The following is a 26,029-nucleotide window of genomic DNA, read 5'->3' as shown; positions in this document are numbered from 1 at the left end:
GTAATAACCCTTTTGTTAAGATTTCTTTTCACAACAGACTTATTATAGCCTACAAAAAAAAAAAAAAAAAAAAACATAAATAACCATAAACCTAAACTTGATAATCTTAAAACATTTCATCAAAATGACATAAGCATCAAAACATATAAATTCAATTATAGCAACAACTTGTTTGTCTTGCCTGGGATATATCTTTATTGTCACGAATGTGGCTCCCTCTGCCCTTCCTCCGGACCGCCGGAGGGAGCCATCACCGGAATACTGATCAGTTGTCATTCGGACTACGTTTTCCATGGGCCCTCATTCCTGGGACTGATTGCACACACACCTGCACCGCATCAAACTCACACTATTTAAGACACACACACAAACACACATACAAACACATTCCTGTACATCTATCAAAGTGAGGACCGAGTAAATTAACCTGCAAAGTGAGGACCACCATTTCTGCTACAATTACAGAAAAATGTATACTATATTTCAACACTAGTTGTGTCCAAATTTTCACCTCCGCTTCTTAAAAAAAACAAAGGAAAAGAACCAGCATTTTACCAGCGGAGTGAGGACATTTTCATGGGGGCGCTATTGAGTTCATTTCTGACTGAATTATTTTAACTACCTTTAAGCTTGCATTTATTTGTTTTAGTGTTGACAGCTCTAAGACATTATTTAACTGAACTAACTTCAGCTGAATAATGACTTAGAGCTTCTTTACTGCAGCATCAAATTCTATTTACATCAGTGATCATTATTTTCCTGTTATCACTGTAAAGCTGCTTTGAAAAAAGCGCAAGAGAAAAAAAATAAGGTAACTTGACAATTAATGCAAGTTTCAGATGGAGGTTCATAGACAGTCTATCCAAACATTTGTTCAACTGTTCAATTTATTGATTTAATTAGATGAACCAAATTTTAGCAATATACAAAACTAACCAAAAGCTACAAATAAAACTGTAAGAGATGCCATCTCCAGTGACCAGCTCTACATTTATTTAATTTGTAAACAGATGGTAATCCCAAAAATACTGTCTTAACATAAAGGTAAACAGAACAACTGGATAGCAAGATGTTGAGCTTTTAAAACATAATTTTTCATGAAGCAGACTTCCTTTTTAGAGTAACAATTGTATTGTAAACAAAGTTCTTAACGTCTTTCCAAGATCTTTCCTTCAGGGACTTTTCCTCTTCTAGGCATTTCATGCAGTCCAGTTTTCCAGGAACCCTGCGCTCTGCCATGAACTTTCCTAGATGTTTGTTAACTGCCCTTCTCTCTTCTTCACTCCATGGTCTCTTCAGGATTATCCTCGTTGTCTCTACAAATGACAAAGACAATGTAGATTGTGTAAACTTAAAAACAGAGACCAAACTGCTTTTGCTTGCACAGTCACAGAAAGTACCTAAATGTAGGGCTGCATGATTGTCTCAAATTCATTTCATCCTCAGAGAAACATTTAAACATCCTGCTGTTTCATAGCTTAAAATAAAGATTAAAAAAAATCTGTGTCATGACCCCATTAATGTTTATGATAATCACTGAATAGTAAGGGGTCTAAAAAATATATATTAATTATATTATTTTATGTATGTATATGTATATGTGTGTGTGTGTGTGTGTATCATGGTTTTAAAAAAAAAGTGTCATGGAGAGTGGACACTTTTTTGAAATTATTTAATTGTTTATTCTCCTTATTATGCAATAATAAACAAGCTCAAAAATAGATTGGCTACTAGAATTTAGGGTGCTCTATGTTAAATTTGTCTGAAACAGCAATAACTGGAACTGAAACCACATAAGAATGTAATATAAGGAGTAGCAGGATTCAGGGAAAGAAAGGCCTTTACAGCATTTGCATCTTTCTGTGGTTTTCTGTAAAAAATGTGAAATCAAAGCAGAAACTGCCTGAACTGTAAAAGTAATGGAAAGTAGGCTAAAACATAGAACAGATGAGAGAGCAACTGATTTACCTTCATAACTGGACATTTAATTGTAACGAAACAGCCAATATGTGCTGAATCAAACAGTCACATGCTCTACAGACAATTAATCTATAAATGTTTTTTTTTTTTTTTTTAAACGGACTGTTTTTAAAGAATCAACCGCATTGTGAACCGTGATTTCAGAATTGTATACTGTAATGAATCATGAGATGTGTATTGTTACACTCAAATAATTGTTCTAATAATCATTGGATTCATCAATTATCAAAATAGTTATTTGTATCCCTATTGCTGAGTGATGACCGCAGGTTTCCCCTCTGTTTTTACTTTCTCCACCTAATCAAAACCCTGTAGCTCTGGCCTGCTTACTGGGGAGATAAAGGACTCTCTAAATCATAAATGCTATTCATCTTATGTCTTTTAATAGTTACATTTTAAATCTCTTTAAATTATTAGGTTTTACTAACATGCAAGCACTGGTGCTACTCGCTACTTTTTTGTTTAGATTAAACTTAATCTTTAGTTTCCCCTTCTTAGCCAGTTTTTCTGCTCTTTTCTTCATCTTCGGTGAGAGCCTCATGACCCGGCTCGCTCCCTGACTGTGATCTGCAACAGACATGCATTAGTACCTGTTACTGTAAGTGCTGACAGTAAAATCTGACTACTAAAACCTCACAGAGTTCCCAACTTTAAGCAGCAGACGATCCTTGAACATTACAACACAGCTATAGGGGAGCTAAATGGAACCATGCAACACTGCAAGGTCTTCTATTGTGCCTCCCAAGCATAATGTTTTACAAATAAGCTACGTGAAATAAAAACAAGAGAAAGATTAAATGATCAACTTCACTGTAACATATCCTTGAATAAATGGCTGGTTCCATTAGGGTCCTATAACTAAAGGCAGGTGTTCTATAAATGATTATTTTGCCTTGATGAAAAACACTATTTAACTCACCATCTATATCCGAACCACCATCTGAACCCCCATCCTCACTGCATTGGGCAGGTGTTTTTTGAGGGGAAAAGAGGTCAGAACATCCGTCTGAAAAACAAAAGGTGACACCTCAACTTCTAATCTTCAGAACACAAATTAAGATATTTGATGAAATCTGAGAGGTTTCTGATCCCCAAGAGAAAGCAACGTAGTTACCACATTCAAGGTGCAGAAAAGTAGCAAAGACATCGTTAAAATAGTCTATAAATATAAAATAGTTAAAACAATCTCTTCCCTGTTGAAAAAAAAAACAGCATTTGCTGTTAAGGTATGTTTTGAAGCTGGGATACTGGTTTGAGCTGGTCCTTATAAACCAGCTCAAACCAGCTAAGGACCAGCATAAACCAGCATCCCAGCTTCAAAACATATCTTAACAGCATATGCTGTTTTCTTCAACAGGGAAGAGATTGTTGAATGAAGTTGTTATTTTGGGGGGTTTTGCATACAAAAAGTATTCTCGTCTCTTCATAACATTAAGGTTGAACCACTGCAGTCACATAAACAATTTTAACAATGTCTTTAGTACCTTTCTGCACCTTGAAAGTAAGGTTAGTAAGGTCTTACGGGTGTAGAACGACATGAGGGTGAGTAATTAATGACAGAAATTTCATTTTTGGGTAAACTAACCCTTTAAGTGGTGAGACTTTTGTTTTTGTAATCAGGCTCTCAAAATATATCAATTTTGATTTATAGAGCCAATATATTGGTTATCTTCTTTAAAATGTAGAGAATTATCGGTTATCAGTATCGGCCAAAATTTTCAACACAACACAAAGTTTAAATGTAAAAACTTTAAATCTTACCCTCATCAACTTCTCTTCCTCTCTTCACTCGTCCTGTTTTTGTTTGTCTCTGTAAACCAGAAGTTAATGTGGGACTTTCACCCATAAAAGATAAAAAAATAAAAATAAAAAAAATAAAAACATTTTAGTGCTTGATTGTCTAAAGTCATAAGTACATTCTTTTGATTAAAAGAGCTATAAATGTAATTGTACTGCCCAAAAAGTCAATGGTGTTCTCTTAAAAATGAGTCCAGTGGCTAAAGCCAATACACAATACAACTGCATTGGCAATAAAACAGAGTGCATACATAACATACCACATACTGATGGATGAAGCGTGTTAAGGTTCTTCCCTCGTAAGCTCTCAGTGCCTTGCTCCATTGCGAACAGTAGCTTACTTATCTTGGCAATTTGATATGTTTTGTCAGTCTGTCTGTAAAAGTCACGGTGTACTCTGATGTCATGACCCATGAACCTTGCAACTTGCTCCAGCTCTTGTTCACTAAGGTCCAAGAGTTGGCAGAGTGTGGCAACCTGTTTTCTTAATTTAGTTGATCTTAGGAGTTCGGGGTTTTCTGCTTTGCTTTCTTCTGCATATTTATGCAGACAGTCACATCCACGTATGTTTGTCATTACACCAGATCTTGCAAAGAGATAGGGATTTTCAGCAGGTACACCAGCTTCTTCTCTCCTTTTGACCAACAAATCGATTGACTCTTTCATTCTCTCCGTCAAGAAAACTGGAACCTTCTTTCCTCTTTTCCCCCTGATTTCTATGCGGGTTAATATCTTGCTTAGCTCCTTTTCTAATGGTGACAAGGTTTCATAGATGTCCTCATTAATGGCACTTGTGCTTGCTTTCTTGTAGATCTCAAGAGTCAAGCGTGATGCTTCCCCTTCCCGCCGCTTGTTGAAAATAATGCCCTGTGCCAGAACTGTCTCGTTTAATGCCTTGTATGCTCGTAAACTCATTTGCTGCGTCAGTTCCTCTCTTGTTTCGTCTTCTACCATCCTGAGATGGTCTCTCAGAGCAATCACATTTTTTGTGAGGGGGATGTCATCTTCTTTATTCCATCTTTTTTCTTGAATGGTTTGGTGAGCGGTGATAGAAACGCTGTTCCTCCAGTTTTTCTCCAAGAGTTCAAAGAATTTTTTTGCCTTCTTCTCTGTCAGATCATCATCATTCATAAGAGCCTGTCCAATCATGACCTCCACAGCCCCTTTAAGGCAGAATCCAATTTTGACTGCTGTTGAAGGTTTTCCATATTCATTTTTGCCTGGACTGAATTGTGAGACGCTTGGCAATATTGACAACAAGCTGAAATCTAGATGGTGCACACAAGTCTTCTAGACTATTGACAGTCTTGTCCATATCTTTAGCTACTAACATGAACCGGCCAAGCTCACGCATTCTTTGAGCAATGTACTGGTGCCTCGGCTTCACACGGCCATGTTTTGCATATAGCGATTCACCAAATCAGAGAATCCTTTCTGATGTGAAATGAGACATCATCCTATCGCATGTTGTTAATGATCGCCTGACATCCATCTGAAGAAGCTGATATAGGAAGAAGGCATGCAGCATGACTCTGTACTCTTCCTTGTGTACTTTTTGTCTCACTTTTCACTTGTGATTTTTTGGTTTGGCATGAGGACTGATGTCTCCACAGGTCCTTTTTGCTGAACATGCCGAAACAATATGGACAAGGCAAATAATCCTTTACAGAAGCTTTATTGGAGGGCTGCTTCCATGTCACTATTTGTCCTCTGCCTTTCTCCAAAACTTCTGCATTATGTTTGAAGTCTCCTTTATTGCGCAGCTGTTCCAAAAGAATCTTTCTTTCTTTTGATCTTAATGGAAAGCTGAAGGCATATGCCACATCTTTGATTTCAATATGCTTTCTCTCCAAATGCCTTGAAATCTTTGTCTGTGCTTGGCTACAGTAGAGGCAATAATGTTTTTTGTCCCATGCTCATTTACGGTCTTCCCTTTTAGTACAAGTCTTTAGAGTCACAGTTGACTTGCCTTTATTTGCTTTGATCTTGAGTTGTTTATTGTGTCTTTTCACACAGGCTTTGGGGTTCTTTTGTTCTTTAATGGTGCATTTGCCTCTTATCTTATCTTTATCACTCCGACTTCTGTCTGATCCTTCAAGTTCCTCTTCACTGGACAGACTCTTATATGATGCATCTTTGACTGGGCTCAAATCTTCACTGTACGATGATGCTGTCTTGGAATCTGGATTGTAATCTGGATCTAATCCAGCACAGCTGGATACTTCAGATTCCAAGGATTCACTCTCTGGCTCCTCATCTTCCTTAGCTTCTGACTGTAAGTTAAAAGAATTAATCATCATGAGATACAGTTTAACTTTATAGAGACACTTTACCATAACTAATATACCATTATTTTGAAGAAAGACTATATGAATCACTGATACTAAATGAGATCAATTGTGAATGTGTATTATAACAGTACATTACCAAATTGACACAAGGTTTAGCAGGCATATGACATTTTAGTTTCTTTTGCTGAAATATTTCAGTTGCAAAGGCAGCTACAAACTTGCAAAATTGCAAAGTCTGTAAAACTACACTGCAGCCTAATTGAGTGGTTTTAATGACCTGTGAAATCGAATACTTAAGATCAGGAATCAGATACTTGTTATACACTTAAAATTTTGATTCCTCTTATTGATTCCTTTGTCTAAATCTTTGTGTGCCTGCAAACTGCAGTTTATGTGACAGGACGGAGTCACGTGACTACACGCCTGGTAAGGGGAAAGTATTAACAGGATTAAAAAAAAATAAAAAATGAAATAACGGACATGGGAAAAATACGGTGGTTATTTCGGTTTTTTAATCCTGTTACAGTTTTTTACAATCACTTTGTTACTATTTTCAGAACCTTGATGTCATTTTTCAAAACTCTAGACACAAAACGGTTATCACTTGTAACACAGGCTGTCTAATGTTCAAAACATTGCATTGTGCATTCACATCTTTAAAGAAATCTTGCACTTGCACAATCATTGGTTCAAAACACAAATTTACTGTGAAATACCATTGAAACATAACTATAGATCACCCACACACAAGCAACCGATAGTTTCACTGTGTCATTGTTCGTACAATCATTAAATATTGTAGAACAAAATAGGTGATACAGGTTTCATTATGGTACTACATGTACAGTAAATACATCTCTGTAAAAGTACTGCAGTAGTAGAGAGAATACTACAGACACAGTGGAATCATTGAACAAAGTTTGTAATATATTGATGCAAAACACTACAGTACAATCACAACATAGGTTTATTTGAATCAAAGCAAAAATAATTAGCTATGAAATAGAAAAGAAAAGACAGTACTGTAAAACATCAAATGCAGTGTTCCTCAACTTGCTTGCTTGTACTGTAAGAAACTAAACAGGAGTGATTACTGTACTTCTACATTGTCATCAACTCGGTGTTGTGGATTTGGCCACAGGTTCTCATCTACATCACAATGGATGTTTTCATTAGCCAAACATCTTGGAAAAAACCTTTGGGCATGGCGAATCCAGGCCTGACACTGGTCTGCTGTGATGTCATTGCAGGCGTCATCCATGGCCTGGAGAAGAGTGACTTGTTCATGAGGATGCCCATCATGAACCTTCCATCTCCATGCGGAGAAAAATTCCTCAGTCGGGTTAAGGAAGGGAGAGTATGGGGGTAAATACGGGGGGTAAATTGTGCATGGGCCTGAAACCATGCTTGCACCACATGAGCATGATGGAACCTGACATTGTCCCACACAATGACATAGGTCACACCTTCAGCTCTACAAACCTGATCGAGCTCATCAAGAAAGGTGACAAGGAGAGCTGCATTATATGGTCCAATATGAGGTCTGCGTCCCACCACACCATCTTCCGATATAGCCGCACACATGGTAATGTTGGCCCCACGTTGTCCAGGTACTTGGATGGTTGCCCAGTGGCCAATGAAATTCCGACCTCTCCTCCTTGTCTTGGCCAGATTAAAACCTGCCTCATCCAAATATATGAATTTGTGATGGTCATCATCAGCATCCAGCTCCATCACCCTCTAAAAATACATTTTGGAAAGAGATTTAGAGATTACTGTACAATGTAGAATTTTTGGGAATGTTTTTACAACAGCCATCTTGAAAGTGAACTTACCTGAACATACTCAGTCCTCATTTGCTTCACTCTGTCTGCATTTCTTTCGAAAGGCAAACGGTATAGTTGTTTTATAGACACCTGGTGCCTTTTCAGTATGCATGCAATAGTCGGCAAACTTATGGATCCCACATTGTTGAACATGTCTTCATTGTCCAAGATATGCCGGCGAATTTCTGTAAGGCGAATATCATTTCTGGCCCGAACCAAATCGACCACAGCCTGCTCTTGTTGGTCAGTTAGAATTTTGCCTCTGCCTCCACTATTTGGCCTGGTCACAATTCTACAGGGAACATTAGAGTAAGAAGACACTTGGTCACATCACCTATTCTGTGATACACATTGGTATGCAGTCATTTGACAATTGAGAGTAACATAATGTTTAGTGCATGCTGATAACTTACCGGTTCTCATTGCGGAAAGTTCTGATTATTGAGGCCACGGTTGACCTTCTGAGGTTTGGTTGTATCATTGTAGCCGCCTCAGTCATTGTCATGCCATGATTTATGACATGGTCTACAACTATTGCCCGAATTTCATTGGACACTCTATGCTGTTGCTGCCGCTGTCTTGGTCCGTGGCCTTGTCCTCTACCACGTTCCCCCACACCTCTCAAACGAGGCCCACGACCACCTCTCAGAAGGGGTACCTGTCCCCTGCCATTCCTTTGATCAACACGTCTTCCTCCCACCACTGCTTGACCTCCATTGTGACCTGGATTACATGCTGGCTCCATGTTACATATCACTATGCTCTTGCAATTTGATCCCAGTCAACTCTTTACTATATACTCATTCCACAATGTGCACTCAATCATCAGTAACGAGTTGGCAGAATTGGACAAGCAATTACAAGGGCCTGCATCTGTACAGTGCAGTACTGTCAATACTGTAAATAGTCTGAAAAGGTGGTACAGTATTTGGGGCCATAGACACAGTGTCTGATGAAGCATTATGATAAAATATTAGGCTACATCCATGGATATTGTAGTCTAATTGGTTCATGCTCCACGCTAATTGGTGACAATGAATCTTGTTATCTTGAAACTTTCATGATTTACAGTAAACATGGAAGATTGTTTGTCTGTTTCCATACAACTATGCATTAAGAGTAACGCAACAGTTACTTATCATTTTGAGCAGTTGTATCAATTGATAGTTAGATCATTGTAAGGAAATGAATAGACACTCATTTGAAATGTAATGTGTGAATTGCCTTTTGAAATAGTAGTACTTTGATGTTAAGTTGTGTCATATTGAACAGGTGATTTTTGTTGAATGATCTAAGTTTCATGTGTATTGTATCCAAGCAATTGAGAAAAGGGTTATAGTTTTGAAAAATGTGCATTTTGATCATTGGTTGTGAGTTTTGTGTCTAGAGTTGTGAAAAATTACATCAAGGTTCTGAAAATAGTAACAAAGTGATTGCAAAAAACTGTAAAAGATCTGACAGATTGATAATTGCTGATTGTGATGTGTTTTATCTCCATCAGATTTCCATCAGTTCACTCTGGATCTGAACACAGTGAATAAACTCCTCCGTCTGTCTGAGAACAACAGAGTGATTACTGGTACTGACACAGAGCTTCAGCCGTATCCTGATCATCCAGACAGATTTGATGTGTATCAGCAGGTGTTGTGTAGGGAGAGTGTGTGTGGACACTGTTACTGGGAGATTGAGTGGAGTGGACGTGTGTATATATCAGTGTCATATAAGAGCATCAGCAGGAAGGGACGGGGTGATGAGTGTGTGTTTGGATCTAATGATCAGTCCTGGAGTTTGATCTGCTTTTCCTCCAGTAACTCATTCAGACACAATAACAAACAGACTGATCTCCCTGTAAAGCCCATCATCAGTAGAGTAGGAGTGTATGATGAGAATCACTATAGAGTAGGAGTGTATGTGGATCACAGTGCAGGAACTCTGTCCTTCTACAGCGTCTCTGACACAATGAGACTCATCCACACAGTCCAGACCACATTCATGCAACCGCTCTATCCTGGGTTTTGGGTTTATGATGGATCATCAGTGAAACTGTGTTGATGAATCAGAACAGACTGTAGAGAGATTCTACCCATAATGCTTTGAGCTCATGATAAATCACTGACAGTGAGATGTTATAGAGTCTCTTCATTACATTGATACTGTGACACTGAAATATCATGTCAGAATAAATGTGTGATAAATCCTCATATAGACAGATCAGTGTGTATGTGTGTGACAGTCAGATCAGTGTGTGTGTGTGTGTGTGTGTGACAGTCAGATCAGTGTGTGTGTGTGTGACAGTCAGATCAGTGTGTGTGTGTGTGTGTGTGTCTGTCAGATCTGTGTGTGTGTGTGTGTGTGTGTGACAGTCAGATCAGTGTGTGTGTGTGTGTGTGTGACAGATCAGTGTTGTCAGTCAGATCAGTGTGTGTGTGTGTGACAGTCAGATCAGTGTGTTGTCAGTCAGATCAGTGTGTGTATGTGTGTGTGTGTGATCATGATGAGTGACGGTGTGTATCTGTTCTTTTCTCAGCCTCTACTTGTGCTGATGGAAATCAGTTTTTATTGTAGTGTCACATCAATCTCTGTTATTACTGTCAAAATTACTTTTCAGTTGAAAAGTGTCTTTCACAAACATGATTTATGAAGAACATGTCATTATATTTGTTTCATTTGTACCTCATGTACTTTAAATATTTATCTTCTTAATGGGCCATGATGAATTATGTGATAATCAATATAATGTATAATATAACCTTGATTGTTTTCCAGAGAAGATGACTTATGTCAATAAATGTCCCTGTACACAGACAAAGCAGACACTTTTTATCTTTCACTGTGTTTTGAACATGACAGTGTATTTAACATTTTAATAATACAAACCCGTTTCCAAAAAAGTTGGGACACTGTACAAATTATGAATAAAAAAGGATGCAATGCAATGATGTGGAAGTTTCAAATTTCAATATTTTATTCAGAATACAACATAGATGACATATCAAATGTTTAAACTGAGAAAATGTATCATTTTAGGGGAAAATAAGTTGATTTTAAATTTCATGGCATCAACACATCTCAAAAAAGTTGGGACAAGGCCATGTTTACCACTGTGTGGCATCCCCTCTTCTTTTTATAACAGTCTACAAACGTCTGGGGACTGAGGAGACAAGTTGCTCAAGTTTAGGAATAGGAATGTTGTCCCATTCTTGTCTAATACAGGCTTCTAGTTGCTCAACTGTCTTAGGTCTTCTTTGTCGCATCTTCCTCTTTATGATGTGCCAAATGTTTTCTATGGGTGAAAGATCTGGACTGCAGGCTGGCCATTTCAGTACCCGGATCCTTCTTCTACGCAGCCATGATGTTGTAATTGATGCAGTATGTGGTCTGGCATTGTCATGTTGGAAAATGCAAGGTCTTCCCTGAAAGAGACGACGTCTGGATGGGAGCATATGTTGTTCTAGAACTTGTATATACCTTTCAGCATTGATGGTGCCTTTCCAGATGTGTAAGCTGCCCATGCCACACGCACTCATGCAACCCCATACCATCAGAGATGCAGGCTTCTGAACTGAGCGCTGATAACAACTTGGGTTGTCCTTGTCCTCTTTAGTCCGGATGACATGGCGTCCCAGTTTTCCAAAAAGAACTTCAAATTTTGATTCGTCTGACCACAGAACAGTTTTCCACTTTGCCACAGTCCATTTTAAATGAGCCTTGGCCCAGAGAAAACGCCTGCGCTTCTGGATCATGTTTAGATATGGCTTCTTTTTTGACCTATAGAGTTTTAGCTGGCAACGGCGAATGGCACGGTGGATTGTGTTCAACAATGTTTTCTGGAAGTATTCCTGAGCCCATGTTGTGATTTCCATTACAGTAGCATTCCTGTATGTGATGCAGTCCCGTCTAAGGGCCCGAAAATCACGGGCATCCAGTATGGTTTTCCGGCCTTGACCCTTACGCACAGAGATTGTTCCAGATTCTCTGAATCTTTGGATGATATTATGCACTGTAGATGATGATAACTTCAAACTCTTTGCAATTTTTCTCTGAGAAACTCCTTTCTGATATTGCTCCAGTATTTTTCGCCACAGCATTGGGGGAATTGGTGATCCTCTGCCCATCTTGACTTCTGAGAGACACTGCCACTCTGAGAGGCTCTTTTTATACCCAATCATGTTGCCAATTGACCTAATAAGTTGCAAATTGGTCCTCCAGCTGTTCCTTATATGTACATTTAACTTTTCCGGCCTCTTATTGCTACCTGTCCCAACTTTTTTGGAATGTGTAGCTCTCATGAAATCCAAAATGAGCCAATATTTGGCATGACATTTCAAAATGTCTCACTTTCAACATTTGATATGTTATCTATATTCTATTGTGAATAAAATACATTTTGATATATATATATCAGGGGCAAGGGAGGCAGTTCCTAATCCATATTACAAAAATAAAACAACACAAATATTACAAAATGTGACAATAAAAAGTGTACAAGTCACTTGTCTCTCGTGCCTCTCTTGAGCTCATAGAGAATAAACAGAGACCCTAAAGCATGCGGTGGGTTTAGTGGGGGGTAATAGAGAATGAGTGGGGGAAAGTCACATGAGAGGAGGCAATGCCCCCATCACGCTATGATTGGATATGATCGGTTATGATTGGATATGATTAGTTTGTGCGCTAAATCCTGCCTCTTGTTTACGTGAGAATGAACAAAATGAGGGTGTCAATGGGAAGACTAATTAAAAAGTAAGTAAACAGCTCACCCGCTTAGATATCACTGCTTTGTGTAACATTAAAACTTGAAAAGACCTGAAAACATGATGACTGCGGGGGGTTTTTACTGAGCAATCAGCTTGGTGAAATTAAAGATACATCTTCGTGTCTGTTTACTAAGCATGACTATTGATACGAAATAAGTTGATCCGAAAAGAACAGCTAAAAATAAATACACAAATAAAATATATTGTTTAAATTGTTACTGCCTTTAGCTATTATTTTGGAATAAATGTAAAAATGCTTAAAACACTAACTTGATGAGTTTGATTGGGTTTTAATAAATATAACATTAATTACATTGTTAATGTAAAAAATGTGACAGAAAAAAAGTAACAGACATTAATTAACATTTGATTTATAAAAAATTAAAAATAAATAAAAAACTGAGGTCATTTCCTCTTCATTTAAGAACACCACTGCATGCCACTGATATGTATATATATATATATATATATATTGTTGATATACCCTGCCACACCCTGCTTCATTAGGGAATGCAACTTTTCTATGCTACTTTTACCTCTTCTGCTTATAAAGAATAATAATGACAACACAACTGAGATTTAAGAAGAAAAAACATTTATTGAAATAAGTGATTTATAAGCAATAATAATGACAACACAACTGTGATTTGAAGATAAAGAAAAAAAAAACATGTTTGACTTACAGAGAAAAACAAGAGATAGCTGTTTATGAAGGACAGCTGTCATAAGAGATATATTGGAGGAAGAGACATGTTTGATAACTTGTTTGTGTAAACAGTGAAAGAGAGTTATGAGAGATAGCTGTTTATATTAAAAAAAACTGTGCAAAGCGATATATTGGAGGAAGAGACATGTTTGATAACTTGTTTGTGTGTAAACAAGTGAAAAGATGTTAGCTGTTTATGAAGTACAGCTGTCATAAGTGATATCTGTTTATAAAAGAAAAATTATAACAGAGATAGCTTGTTGGAAATGATGTGTAAGAAAAACAGAAGAAATTTTTTATATGAAAGAATGTAGAAAAAAGAAAAACCCCAACAACAGATGTTTGTATTAAAGAATGGAAGACAACTGGTATTGTAACGCCTTTATTAAAGCATATATTAATTACTTATTTAAGAAGACAAGTCAACTGTTATTGTAAAAGTACTTTAATAAGAATGTAGTTTATAAAGAAAAGACACAATACACAATTGTTGTAAAGCTTTATTAAGAATATGTTTATAAAGGAAGACACTACAACTGTTGTTTTAAGATTTTAATAAAGCATGCTAGTAGAACAGTACAGACATAACATGTATTAGTAAGAAAGGTAATCATTACCGTTGAAGGATGTCTTGATCAGAAGCGCAGGACGCAGCGGAGCAGAAGAGTCCGAGAACAAAGAGACAAGGCCTCTATATATAGACAGATGAGGGGAATTCCAGAGAAGATGACTTCAAGAGGTCAGATAGTCTATAAAAGGCTGGAACGAGAAGAGAACAGGAGGGGCTGCTTCACACCTGAAGAGCTTCTCCGACACCAGAACCAACGCTGATGATGCCTCCATCGCTGATATTGCCTTGACTGAAGAACTTTTTGATATTTATACTTTATTTAATTACTTGTATAGAATGTTTGTAGAATATATGTAATGCTAGAAATACTAATGTAATGAATAAATGAACTTATAACTTTATAACTAAACACGGCCTCATGTGGCATTAATTTAAGTCGTTGAGCCTGAACAGACTACGGAGAAGTCTTCTGTCTGATTGTAAGTATTTTAAAATGCTTATAACTGAGATCAGATTTGACTTGCTTACCTAACCTGAGAATAATAAAAACAAGGTAAAGATGCTTAGAGACGCATCATAAAACAATATGAAACTAAACTAAACTGCCAGTAGGCAGTAGTGAGTCAACCAATTTGTTCAAATGACTGATTCATTCAGGAACGAAGCAAGTGACCATCTTTATTGAATGGGTCATTTAATCATTAAACTGATTCATTCTAAACGTGGATTCAGTCAGTATAACAAAAACATTCTGTTGCACGGGGGCTCTGTTCTGCTGTTCATAATTTAGAAATTTTCGTTGGCGAAATAAAGGGGGAAAAAAATATTAAGAATACTGTGTCTAAACTCATTGTTCATTTAACAATAAGTTGAAGGAACATTGCATTTGTGCTCATTTGGGGAAAACGGCACTCTTGCTCGTGCAATATTGTAATACAACTACATCTTATAATATGATATAATGACAAAAACTCGGGACAAAACTCGGGGCAAAAATGCCTGTGTATCTTGAATTTTGAGGGCATATAACTGCATGCATAGCTACATCACGCTGAATAAGACGAGTAAAGAAAACGCGGTAGGCTACTTATTAAAAGAATCACGCTTTATTTAAATACACAAACACAGAAAATCGCTGTTAACAGGTTAATATAACATTTCCCATTCCATGACTAGTAAAATAATCGCAACTTACTCTCAGTAAAATCCCTTCGCACTGACTGTAGCTAGACCATAGACTGTAAAAAAAGATGGACTCTGCGACGCCACTTCCTTCCATTGTAATGAACTGAATGTAAAACGTACGATGATGGACGTTGACATGTTACGCAAAAACGTCAGTTTGGAGCCCGGGCATGCGCAGAAGTGGAGCCAGTCAGTGAAGCCGGAGGCGGAGTCGCGGTATCAAACTTCCGCACAGACGACTGCGTCATCATTGATGTATTTTAAATAGACTATATAAATTATACACAATTTAAATTTCTACCTATAAAATAATAGGCTATATTATTATTATATTATATTATATTATTATTAATAATATTTTTGAAACAGCAAATTCAGTAGATAAACTCAATATAATATGCCACTAGAAACAACTCTAAAATGTCAGAAACGGTCCTGCCATTTTAAATAAAGTTAAACTAACATTACAGGAGATCGATTGCTGTAATTAGAGTAGGCTGTCATTAGTTTTGTCCTGCTAATTATTATTTTATACCCATAAAAATAATTAGTAACTGCCAGATAACGATAACCTGCTTTTCCCCGTCATGGCTAACGTTAGGTGTGTTATCTTAACTAATAACATTTATTAATTAGCTTATAAAGCCCACATTTAACTTTACCGAGAAAAGCTCAGATATCCGTCAGATCCTGTAGGTCGGTTAGTACAGTTTACTGCTGAACAACTAATTTTGTCTGTGTGAAATAACACAGAAATCGAAAATTAATAGTTAGCTATATATCTTCAATCTCCCCTCGAAGCTCCGACAGTCCTCAGAGAAGCTGTCAGTCACAACTGTCAATCATAATGACACGCCCCATTTCTATAGCATCAAATTGCTAGCTAAAATCAAACTTATCACAAAAAAAAGCAATTGAATATATATCAGCGTGATAACAACTAACTTAAATAACCAAAACCATCTTTTGGAAATTTTTATTTAAAGCGTAATTTATTTTTATGTTTTGACTCATTTCCATTTGTCTGCATTGAGAGGGTGGGGTTTATGACCTGTACTGCATCCAGCCACCAGGGGGCGATCAAAGAGCCCGCAGCTTCACTTTTCAGGACGTATGAGGCACACCCGGGGTGCTTCTCAATTCTTATTTGTGCATCCTCGTTTCCTCTCCTCACTTCCTTTCCTCGCATCTTAGCTCCACCCCTTGAGGATGTAAGGGGAGGACAAAAGGAAAAGAAGCGAGGACGGAGGAATTGAATCAAGTGAAATGATATATCCTTGCTCCCTTTACTTCAAAGCGTCATTAGCTGCACTCAAGGGATCTGCCCATATGTTGTTAAAGTTTGGTTATTTAAAAAAATTATAATAAATATTAATAAAGCAAGATGCCCAGTTGAAATATGTGAGATGTAAAGTTTATTTAAACTGCATACATTAAAGCATACATTTAAATTATTGTGACAGATATGAAGGGGGAGGAGATGTATGCGTGTGTCACGTTTCTCGACGAGAAAGACTTCCACAAAGGATGCACCTGTGTATCCTCGCTCATGACTCCTTGGGAAGCTTCCTCCTTCCTCACGGTGCAATTAGAGAATTGAGATGTCCTTCAAGATGGCTGAGCTCGATCGGTTTCCGGGTCATAGGATGGAGGACGGAGGAGCGAGGAAACGAGGAGGGATATTGAGAAGCACCCCCGGTGTGGACAGAGCCTCTCACTCCCCCGCTCGGACGCTGCGTCTTCTTCTTGTTTGACAGGTGTCAGTGTTAAGGTGCAATACTGCCACCTGAGAGGCAGTCAACCAGGTATTGGCACTGGAGTATTTACATGTCATGATATCATAAGCGTTCTATTCTTTTATCCAACCAACCACTAATCAGTGCTATGGTGACTTCAAATGAACCTCTGTTAATTCTCAATAACAACGTTTGTAGATTTCTAACATAAATAAAGTCAATCTGGTTAGTAATAAGTGAAGCTGGTAATGCTGTTTGTGGAGTTGTTTAATCATCCTCTGTTGAGATCTTGAGAGATGTCTTTAATGTCTTTCATCTTCAGTTGATTTCATCTAAGGCTGTGGCTGAAGTCAGTTGTAGTTCTTGTGTTTCTGCTCATCTCTTTTTCTGTTCTCTTCTTTCCTTCAGTGATTCTGCTTGTTAACAGGCTTATTAAGGCTCAGATGACTCTATATTTAATATACACAGATTTTGTGGCTCAGATAAGGTCCAGTTTAGGTTTATTTATTTGCTCTAGGTTGACATGTGGCATTGCTGTGGCCTGCTTGTGGCCCAGATCTGGCAAACAGAAGCGGTCCACACAAGGACTGTAATTCATTGCAGCATGTGGGCCAGATCATCATGCCACATGTGCCAGATGTGGGCCGGATCTGGGCCGACACATTGTTGCTATCTGGGTTGTCATAGGCATAGAAAATGTCATAATTTGGCTTCGTTTTGTTTTTGTGATGTTTCCACATTTTATTTATTATCATACGTCAGTCAGAACAAACACAATGTATATATGATTTATTTTATTTATATATACAGCTGAGCATACTTAGTGTCCATGTTAACAAATGAGTGATTAAGGCGGACAAACAAACGTGACTGTGACATATATATATATATATATATATATATATTACTAACATTAATATTTGCAATAAAATACATTGTCAATCAAATTGTTTTTATATTAGAAGCCTTCCTGGTAGATCATTAAGTTACTGAGATGTTTCACTCATCTGTGGGGTCTCCTATTGTGTTTTATTTGTTGATGTTGTTTCCAAACTTTCTTCAGATGCTGAAAACAAAATTAATTTTCATTTGAATTTTAATTAGCAGAATTAGTGAGCATTTTATGAAATAAATAAAATAAAACTGAAAACCAAATACTCACTAGAAGCAGCAGAATAATCACTTTTAGATGAAGCTATAACATCAAAGAAAGTAGAAAAAACAGTAGAATTATTAATGGAAATCAAGTATTGTATCATAAATAAAAAAGTATTTAGGATTTATCTAATGCATCACATCTATACTAGACTAAATGGATCATTTTTGTTTTGTAGATCCCACCTGCTAGTCTCCTCCTGCATTTATATATGACGGCTCCAGCCCCAAACACCAACATCAGAGCCAAAACTATCAGCACTGAGGGAATCGCTGATTTAAATGGTTCACCAGGATCAAATTCTGAAAAATCAAAAATGTTGAAAAGGTCACAAACAGGTTAAAAATTATTTGTAATTTGTTTTTTGTTTTTTTACACCTCATTACCCAAAGTGATGTCCAGTTTGTTGTCCAAACCGAGGTGTGTGGCAGAGCAGGTGTATTTGTGTTTGTCTCCACTGGTCTCCAGACTCTTCCTCATCTGGTACGTCCCATCACCATTGGGCAGCAGATCTCCTCCAGTGATCTCATGATCAGATACAGGCTGTCCATCTCTGAACAGGGTCAGGTTGATGTGACGAGGGTAAAATCCTGTCGCCAAACAACTCACACGAAACCCTCCAGAATCTGAGTTTGCTTTCTGAATGAGTCTGACTCGCGGTTTTACTGCGGATGAAAGGATGGGTGAATGAAACTGTGAATGAAACAAAGAATGTTCAAAATTTAAGCACTTTTTATAGCCTACTTTTCTAAAAGATAGAGACATGATGGGAAGATGCATTAGTTTTACCAGAAAGGCTAAAATCTGTTTTAAAAAAATTAAAAAGCAAAACATCTTGAAGGCTTACCTTTCTTTTTTACTTGAGTCCCTCTTTTCTCAAGGTAATACATTAAGTCTCTCATGCAGCGTTTGTAGACTATAGTCTCAAGAACCCATTTGTTAATCTCCAGAGATAGTTTTGTCAATTCTCTTGTGCCCTGATATGAAAACTTATTGTCCATCAAACTCATTTCATCTCTAGTGGAGCCTCTAACAGCATACCTAGTGAACAATTTTCCAGCTTTTTTATCATCTGACACTTGACACAGTGTCATCAACTGAGACACTACTGGACCTGTTAAGATGTGTGGTATGATAAGAGGTGAATGTGTGATATCTAATAGCTAGCCCCAAGAGCTGTTTAAAAGCTGCTTCTGAACATAAGAACATAACTTAATATATATATATATATATATATATATATATATATTAAAGATTTTGTAGCTTAAATTCTAAGGGTTTGTACTTTTTAACACTATTAGACCTATCTTTTATCATGAATATTCACAGGTGAAACTATGTCACTTATCTACAATACTGTACAAAAGTCTTAGGTCACCATTAGTTGTTTTAGCAATGGTATAATGACCATATATAATTATTTCTCAGTCTCTTTATTAGAATATTACTAGAAAATACATTAAATTTGTGGTGTTAAAAAACAACAAAAATGACTTCTATAGGCTAAAGTGGCAAGTGTTTAGTGACCTCCCCTTACACTTGAACAATAGAAGTTGGCTCTCTTAAACCTAAATGGAATGTAAAAAGACTGGAAGGGCTAGAAAACTTTTAAAAAATCTGATGAGATGTTTCTCAGAGTTTCATTTCTGAGAAACTGGAAGAAGTCCAGGAGATCACACTAAATACTGATTTTTGCTTAAAGAAGCTATTTTGTTCTGATCCCCCCCCCCCCCCACCCCAATTCATAATAAAGATGAAAAATAAATATGGCCATTAAATCTTTGCTAAAACAACAAAGCTGGTGGTGGTCTAAGACTTTTGCACAGAACCTACTGTATGTCTCAAAGCAAATCAAATTTTAGCCAGCTGCACTTACTTTTTGTTTGGTTCTCAGATCTCATTAAATAATCAAGAAAAGGGTGAAAATCATCTTTCATTTCCTTATTAACATGAGAAATAATTTTATCTTCATTTGTAGTATTTTCTCGTGGAATGTATGTCCCAGCTTCTGAATTATAATGTCCCACTGTGATGTCATCAAACTTAAAAGTGACACTAAATTGAGGAAATGGAGTCTCTCCTTTAATGCTTGTCGTAAGCATGCAGAAAGAATGAGAACCTTTGAAAACAATAACAAAAAATACATTTTAGCTAAATTATATTTAAACACAGCACTAACAAACTTTCTAAGATTTTGGTCCTTCATCTAGTCCCATATACAAGCTGTAGCTTACGTGTATTACTGGAAATAGCCACTTAAGGGTGTTAACAAAATTAAAACCATCACAATTTAAAAACGTCAACATTAACATGTGTCTGAGATATGGGCAATTGTCTTCTTTATTCTGAACATGGTCATAAAATGCATCCCTAATTACTCAAGTGTTACCTAGTGGACTAGTGATCTGGGCCATTATTTTCAACTGAAAAAAAAGTTGTTTACTTTAAAGGTATACTATGTAACTTTTGGCCCTCTAGTGGTTAAAAAAAAAACTGCATGCATTTTGTGGAAGAAAATTGTTTTTGTTGTGCTTTGGCTCTGCATGACTGTGGGGATGAATATCGTCCTACTGCTCATAAAATATTTACTACTAGGCTTAAGAGATATAACCAGTTTAGATGGATCTCAAGGTAAAGACGTCACCGTAGCCCTACCCATTAATAGTACTTCCTTGAAAATAAATTCCAGCACAGCGCTAAAACAACCAATAATAATTACCCACTTCACAACAGATAATGTTTTACAATGAACTCTGTTAGATAGCTACATACGACAATGTATCTGTTCAATAAAATACATTACTCACCTTTTGAGTAATAAAAATGTCATCTCAGTGTCACTTTCAAGTAGCCAGAGCAACTTTTCTCTATTTAAAGATATTCAGCGTTAGCGTCAGTTCTGGCATGACTGACGTGACTTGACTGATATGACTTAACTGACGTGACGTCAGTCTACTCATTTGTCCTGCATTACTTCCTGCATAGTTACCTATTAATGACAGACCATTATTATAAAGTGTTACACATAAATGTAAAGTCAATCCTACCTGTTAAAACAGTTTTTGGAGATGACAGCATACATAGAAAAACAAATAATTTGTTCATCTTGTTCTGAAGCTGTTAAAACATGTTCCTCTCTAAAATCATGTTCATTATATCTTTCAGGTAACAGGTTGTGGAACAAGTCTTGCAAGTTTTATAAACTTCCACAAAGTGTGGGGGCAAGGCCAGAAATGTTCAAGTAGGTGGGCCTTTATAAAACAGGGTGGGCAAAGCATAGTATGAAAACTGCAAAAAAAAAAAAAAAAAAAGATTTCCAATTAAAACTTTAAGTTCTGTTGCTGCCTTAATTTCAACTTGAATTATATTAAAACTGACTTAAAGGGGGAGTTAATAACCTGTGAAAGTGAACCTTAATGTAAAGTGAACACATATGAACCATTTATTAATGAGTTATAAACATTAATAACCTGTGAAAGTGCACCTTAATGTAAAGTGAACACATATGAACCATTTATTCATGAGTTATAAACGTTATTATCCTGTGAAAGTGCACCTTAATGTAAAGTGAACACATGTGAACCATTTGAGTTATAAACATTAATAACCTGTGAAAGTGAACCTTAATGTAAAGTGGAAACCTGTGAACCATTTATTAATGAGTTATAAACGTTAATAACCTGTGAAAGTGAACCTTAATGTAAAATGAACACATGTGAACCGTTTATTAATGAGTTATAAACGTTAATAACCTGTGAAAGTGAACCTTAATGTAAAATGAACACGTGAACCATTTATTAATGAGTTATAAACGTTAATAACCTGTGAAAGTGAACCTTGATGTAAAGTGAACACATGTGAACCATTTATTAATGAGTTATAAACATTAATGACCTGTGAAAGTGCACCTTAATATAAAGTGAACACATATGAACCATTTATTCATGAGTTATAAACATTAATAACCTGTGAAAGTGAACCTTAATGTTAAGTGAACACATGTGAACCATTTGAGTTATAAACATTAATAACCTGTGAAAGTGAACCTTAATGTAAAGTGGAAACCTGTGAACCATTTATTAATGAGTTATAAACGTTAATAACCTGTGAAAGTGAACCTTAATGTAAAATGAACACATGTGAACCATTTATTAATGAGTTATAAACATTAATAACCTGTGAAAGTGAACCTTAATGTAAAGTGGAAACCTGTGAACCATTTATTAATGAGTTATAAACATTAATAACCTGTGAAAGTGAACCTTAATGTAAAGTGGAAACCTGTGAACCATTTATTAATGAGTTATAAACATTAATAACCTGTGAAAGTGAACCTTAATGTAAAGTGGAAACCTGTGAACCATTTATTAATGAGTTATGAACATTAATAACCTGTGAAAGTGAACCTTAATGTAAAATGAACACATATGAACCATTTATTCATGAGTTATAAACGTTAATAACCTGTGAAAGTGCACCTTAATGTAAAGCGGAAACCTGTGAACCATTTATTCATGAGTTATAAACATTAATAACCTGTGAAAGTGATTCTTAATGCAGAGTGGAAACCTGTGAACCATTTATTAATGAGTTATAAACATTAATAACCTGTGAAAGTGAACCTTAATGTAAAGTGGAAACCTGTGAACCATTTATTAATGAGTTATAAACATTAATAACCTGTGAAAGTGAACCTTAATGTAAAGTGGAAACCTGTGAACCATTTATTAATGAGTTATAAACATTAATAACCTGTGAAAGTGAACCTTAATGTAAAGTGGAAACCTGTGAACCATTTATTAATGAGTTATGAACATTAATAACCTGTGAAAGTGAACCTTAATGTAAAATGAACACATATGAACCATTTATTCATGAGTTATAAACGTTAATAACCTGTGAAAGTGCACCTTAATGTAAAGCGGAAACCTGTGAACCATTTATTCATGAGTTATAAACATTAATAACCTGTGAAAGTGATTCTTAATGCAGAGTGGAAACCTGTGAACCATTTATTAATGAGTTATAAACATTAATAACCTGTGAAAGTGAACCTTAATGTAAAGTGGAAACCTGTGAACCATTTATTAATGAGTTATAAACATTAATAACCTGTGAAAGTGAACCTTAATGTAAAGTGGAAACCTGTGAACCATTTATTAATGAGTTATAAACATTAATAACCTGTGAAAGTGAACCTTAATGTAAAATGAACACATATGAACCATTTATTCATGAGTTATAAACATTAATAACCTGTGAAAGTGCACCTTAATGTAAAGCGGAAACCTGTGAACCATTTATTCATGAGTTATAAACATTAATAACCTGTGAAAGTGATTCTTAATGCAGAGTGGAAACCTGTGAACCATTTATTCATGAGTTATAAACGTTAATAACCTGTGAAAGTGAACCTTAATGTAAAATGAACACATGTGAACCATTTATTCATGAGTTATAAACATTAATAACCTGTGAAAAAGTGATTCTTAATGCAGAGTGGAAACCTGTGAACCATTTATTCATTAGTTATAAACATTAATAACCTGTGAAAATGAATCTTAATGTAAAGTGAACACATGTGAACCATTTATTAATGAGTTAAACTTTTAATGAGTTATAAACGTTAATAGCCTGTGAAAGTGCACCTTAATGTAAAGTGAACACATGTGAACCATTTATTAATGAGTTATAAACTTAATATAAAGTAAACACATGTGAACCATTTATTGAGTTATAAACATTAATAACCTGTGAAAGTGAAACTTAATGTAAAGTGGAAACCTGTGAACCATTTATTAATGAGTTATGAACATTAACAACCTGTGAAAGTGACCCTTAATGTAAAGTGGAAACCTGTGAACCATTTATTCATGAGTTATGAACATTAATAACCTGTGAAAGTGACCCTTAATGTAAACTGGAAACCTGTGAACCATTTATTCATGAGTTATGAACATTAATAACCTGTGAAAGTGACCCTTAACGTAAAGTGGAAACCTGTGAACCATTTATTCATGAGTTATAAACATTAATAACCTGTGAAAGTGAACCTTAATGTAAAGTGAACACATATGAACCATTTATCAATGAGTTATAAACGTTAATAACCTGTGAAAGTGCACCTTAATGTAAAGTGAACACATGTGAACCATTTATTAATGAGTTAAACTTTTATTGAGTTATAAACATTAATAACCTGTGAAAGTGAACCTTAATGTAAAGTGAACACATGTGAACCATTTATTAATGAGTTATAAACGTTAATAGCCAGTGAAAGTGCAACTTAATGTAAAGTGAACACATGTGAACCATTTATTGAGTTATAAACATTAATAACCTGTGAAAGTGAACCTTAATGTAAAGTGGAAACCTGTGAACCATTTATTCATGAGTTATGAACATTAACAACCTGTGAAAGTTAACCTTAATGTAAAGTGGAAACCTGTGAACCATTTATTCATGAGTTATGAACATTAATAACCTGTGAAAGTGAACCTTAATGTAAAGTGAACACATGTGAACCATTTATTCATGAGTTATACACATTAATAACCTGTGAAAGTGAACCTTAACGTAAAGTGGAAACCTCTGAACCATTTATTCATGAGTTATACACATTAATAACCTGTGAAAGTGAACCTTAATGTAAAGTGAACACATGCGAACCATTTATTCATGAGTTATAAACATTAATAACCTGTGATAGTGAACCTTAATGTAAAGTGAACACGTGAACCATTTATTCATGAGTTATAAACATTAATAACCTGTCAAAGTGAACCTTAATGTAAAGTGAACACATGTGAACCATTTATTATAAACAGTTATAAACATTAAATTCCCAACACATTCTACTTATGCAAACATTTATGACATTTGGAATAAAAATAAACTACAAAGGCCAAATTATGAGTAACAAATAATAAATGAATATCTTAACAAGGTCTTCAGGCTCTGCTCTGTTAGTTCACCTCAGCTCTGGATCCAAATCGTTCTTTCTTTTGTCACCTCACATTTATCACATCTGTTCCCCAGAAAGATCAGTTCAGCTCTCGTGTCTTCGTGTTCGAATCGTCAGTGTCTGATCTGAGCCGTGACAGCCTCATATGCAACAGCAGTACCAGAAACACAAATGATTCGTTCAGCTCTCAAGATTCAGATTCGAGTCGTTCGTTCATCCCATCACAGACACATAGGCTGAATGCACAAACAGAAATTATCAGTTCATCTCTCTAATCTTCAGGTCTCAGTCAATCGTTCATTGGTCACGTGACTGCTTCTGTTTCTGCATTCAGCCTATGGGGGTGTGATGTGATGAACGAACGACTCGAACCTGAAAGACTCGAGAAGTGAATCTCCAGAATTCAGTCTCTGTCCATTAATGTTCCTATTATCACTGTGAAGCTGCTTTCAAACAATCGGGATTGTAAAAACCTCTATATAAATAAAAATGACAATAACAATCCTGTTTTTTGTAAAACATTTAAGGAAAATTAGAATATGAATTGGATATTTTATCTTAATTTTATAATTTTTGATTAGCAAATGCTTCTGCCACTCATTGGCACGATCTTTAACTCTAATTTTAGTATGAGGTTTTTCACCCGATATGAACCAAACCAAAAAGATTTTCTGCACTCTGAATATAAAAAGTTATTGAAGAAAACTTTAATTTTTATTCACAGTCACTACTGGACGCCAAAACATTGAAAGTTGGCAGAGCCACTTTAACTTAAATGGCTATAACTCGTGAACAGAAGAAGAGATTTTCACCAAACTCGGATCACCTGTCTTCAGGCTCAATCTTTGATCACAGTAAAAAATCTCACCGATTGGCCACTAGGTGACAATATAACACAGAAAAACCCAAGATAACAGCTATAACTGTACAACTGTTAGTCCGATCAACTTCAAACTCAGCATGCAGTTTCTGGGTCCAAGTTGCCATGAAAGTGTAGGAGGACATTGACATATCTTGAGAAACAGCCTCCATTAGCCAATGAAATTTGATAAGCTGTTAGACG

General features: G+C 36.1%; 2 protein-coding genes and 1 long non-coding RNA gene across 8 annotated transcripts; all 3 read right to left on the bottom strand.

The window, feature by feature from the left end:
• Window positions 1-2,918: 2,918 nt before the first annotated feature.
• Window positions 2,919-5,173, bottom strand: LOC127508864 (uncharacterized). Its single transcript, XM_051887332.1, has 2 exons — window positions 3,742-5,173; window positions 2,919-2,986 (listed from the first exon to the last, which is right to left on the bottom strand). The coding sequence occupies exon 1, from the start codon at window positions 4,924-4,926 to the stop codon at window positions 3,916-3,918; it is 1,011 nt and encodes a 336-aa protein (XP_051743292.1). The 5' UTR covers window positions 4,927-5,173; the 3' UTR covers window positions 2,919-2,986; window positions 3,742-3,915.
• A 12,536-nt stretch (window positions 5,174-17,709) lies between these two features.
• On the bottom strand, window positions 17,710-19,182 carry LOC127508906 (IgG receptor FcRn large subunit p51-like). Its single transcript, XM_051887403.1, has 5 exons — window positions 18,850-19,182; window positions 18,389-18,667; window positions 18,188-18,304; window positions 18,009-18,041; window positions 17,710-17,912 (listed from the first exon to the last, which is right to left on the bottom strand). Exons 1-5 carry the CDS (start codon window positions 19,094-19,096, stop codon window positions 17,866-17,868), a joined length of 723 nt encoding a protein of 240 aa, XP_051743363.1. The 5' UTR covers window positions 19,097-19,182; the 3' UTR covers window positions 17,710-17,865.
• Window positions 19,183-21,595: 2,413 nt separating this feature from the next.
• On the bottom strand, window positions 21,596-24,532 carry LOC127508929 (uncharacterized). 6 transcript variants are annotated; one of them, XR_007928985.1, is made up of 4 exons: window positions 24,357-24,380; window positions 23,004-23,200; window positions 22,572-22,787; window positions 21,596-21,643 (listed from the first exon to the last, which is right to left on the bottom strand). It is a non-coding gene; the product is annotated as an uncharacterized LOC127508929 (long non-coding RNA). The 6 variants fall into 6 exon arrangements; XR_007928984.1 differs by lacking the exon at window positions 21,596-21,643 and adding an exon at window positions 22,020-22,067; XR_007928983.1 differs by lacking the exons at window positions 21,596-21,643; window positions 24,357-24,380 and adding exons at window positions 22,143-22,355; window positions 24,448-24,532 and having other exon boundaries at window positions 23,004-23,147.
• Window positions 24,533-26,029: the final 1,497 nt, after the last annotated feature.

This window comes from Ctenopharyngodon idella, chromosome 3 (genome assembly GCF_019924925.1).
Source record: "Ctenopharyngodon idella isolate HZGC_01 chromosome 3, HZGC01, whole genome shotgun sequence".
Taxonomy (NCBI): domain Eukaryota; kingdom Metazoa; phylum Chordata; class Actinopteri; order Cypriniformes; family Xenocyprididae; genus Ctenopharyngodon; species Ctenopharyngodon idella.
Note: the sequence above shows the minus strand (reverse complement) of the source record. Positions and strands in the feature narration are given on the sequence as shown.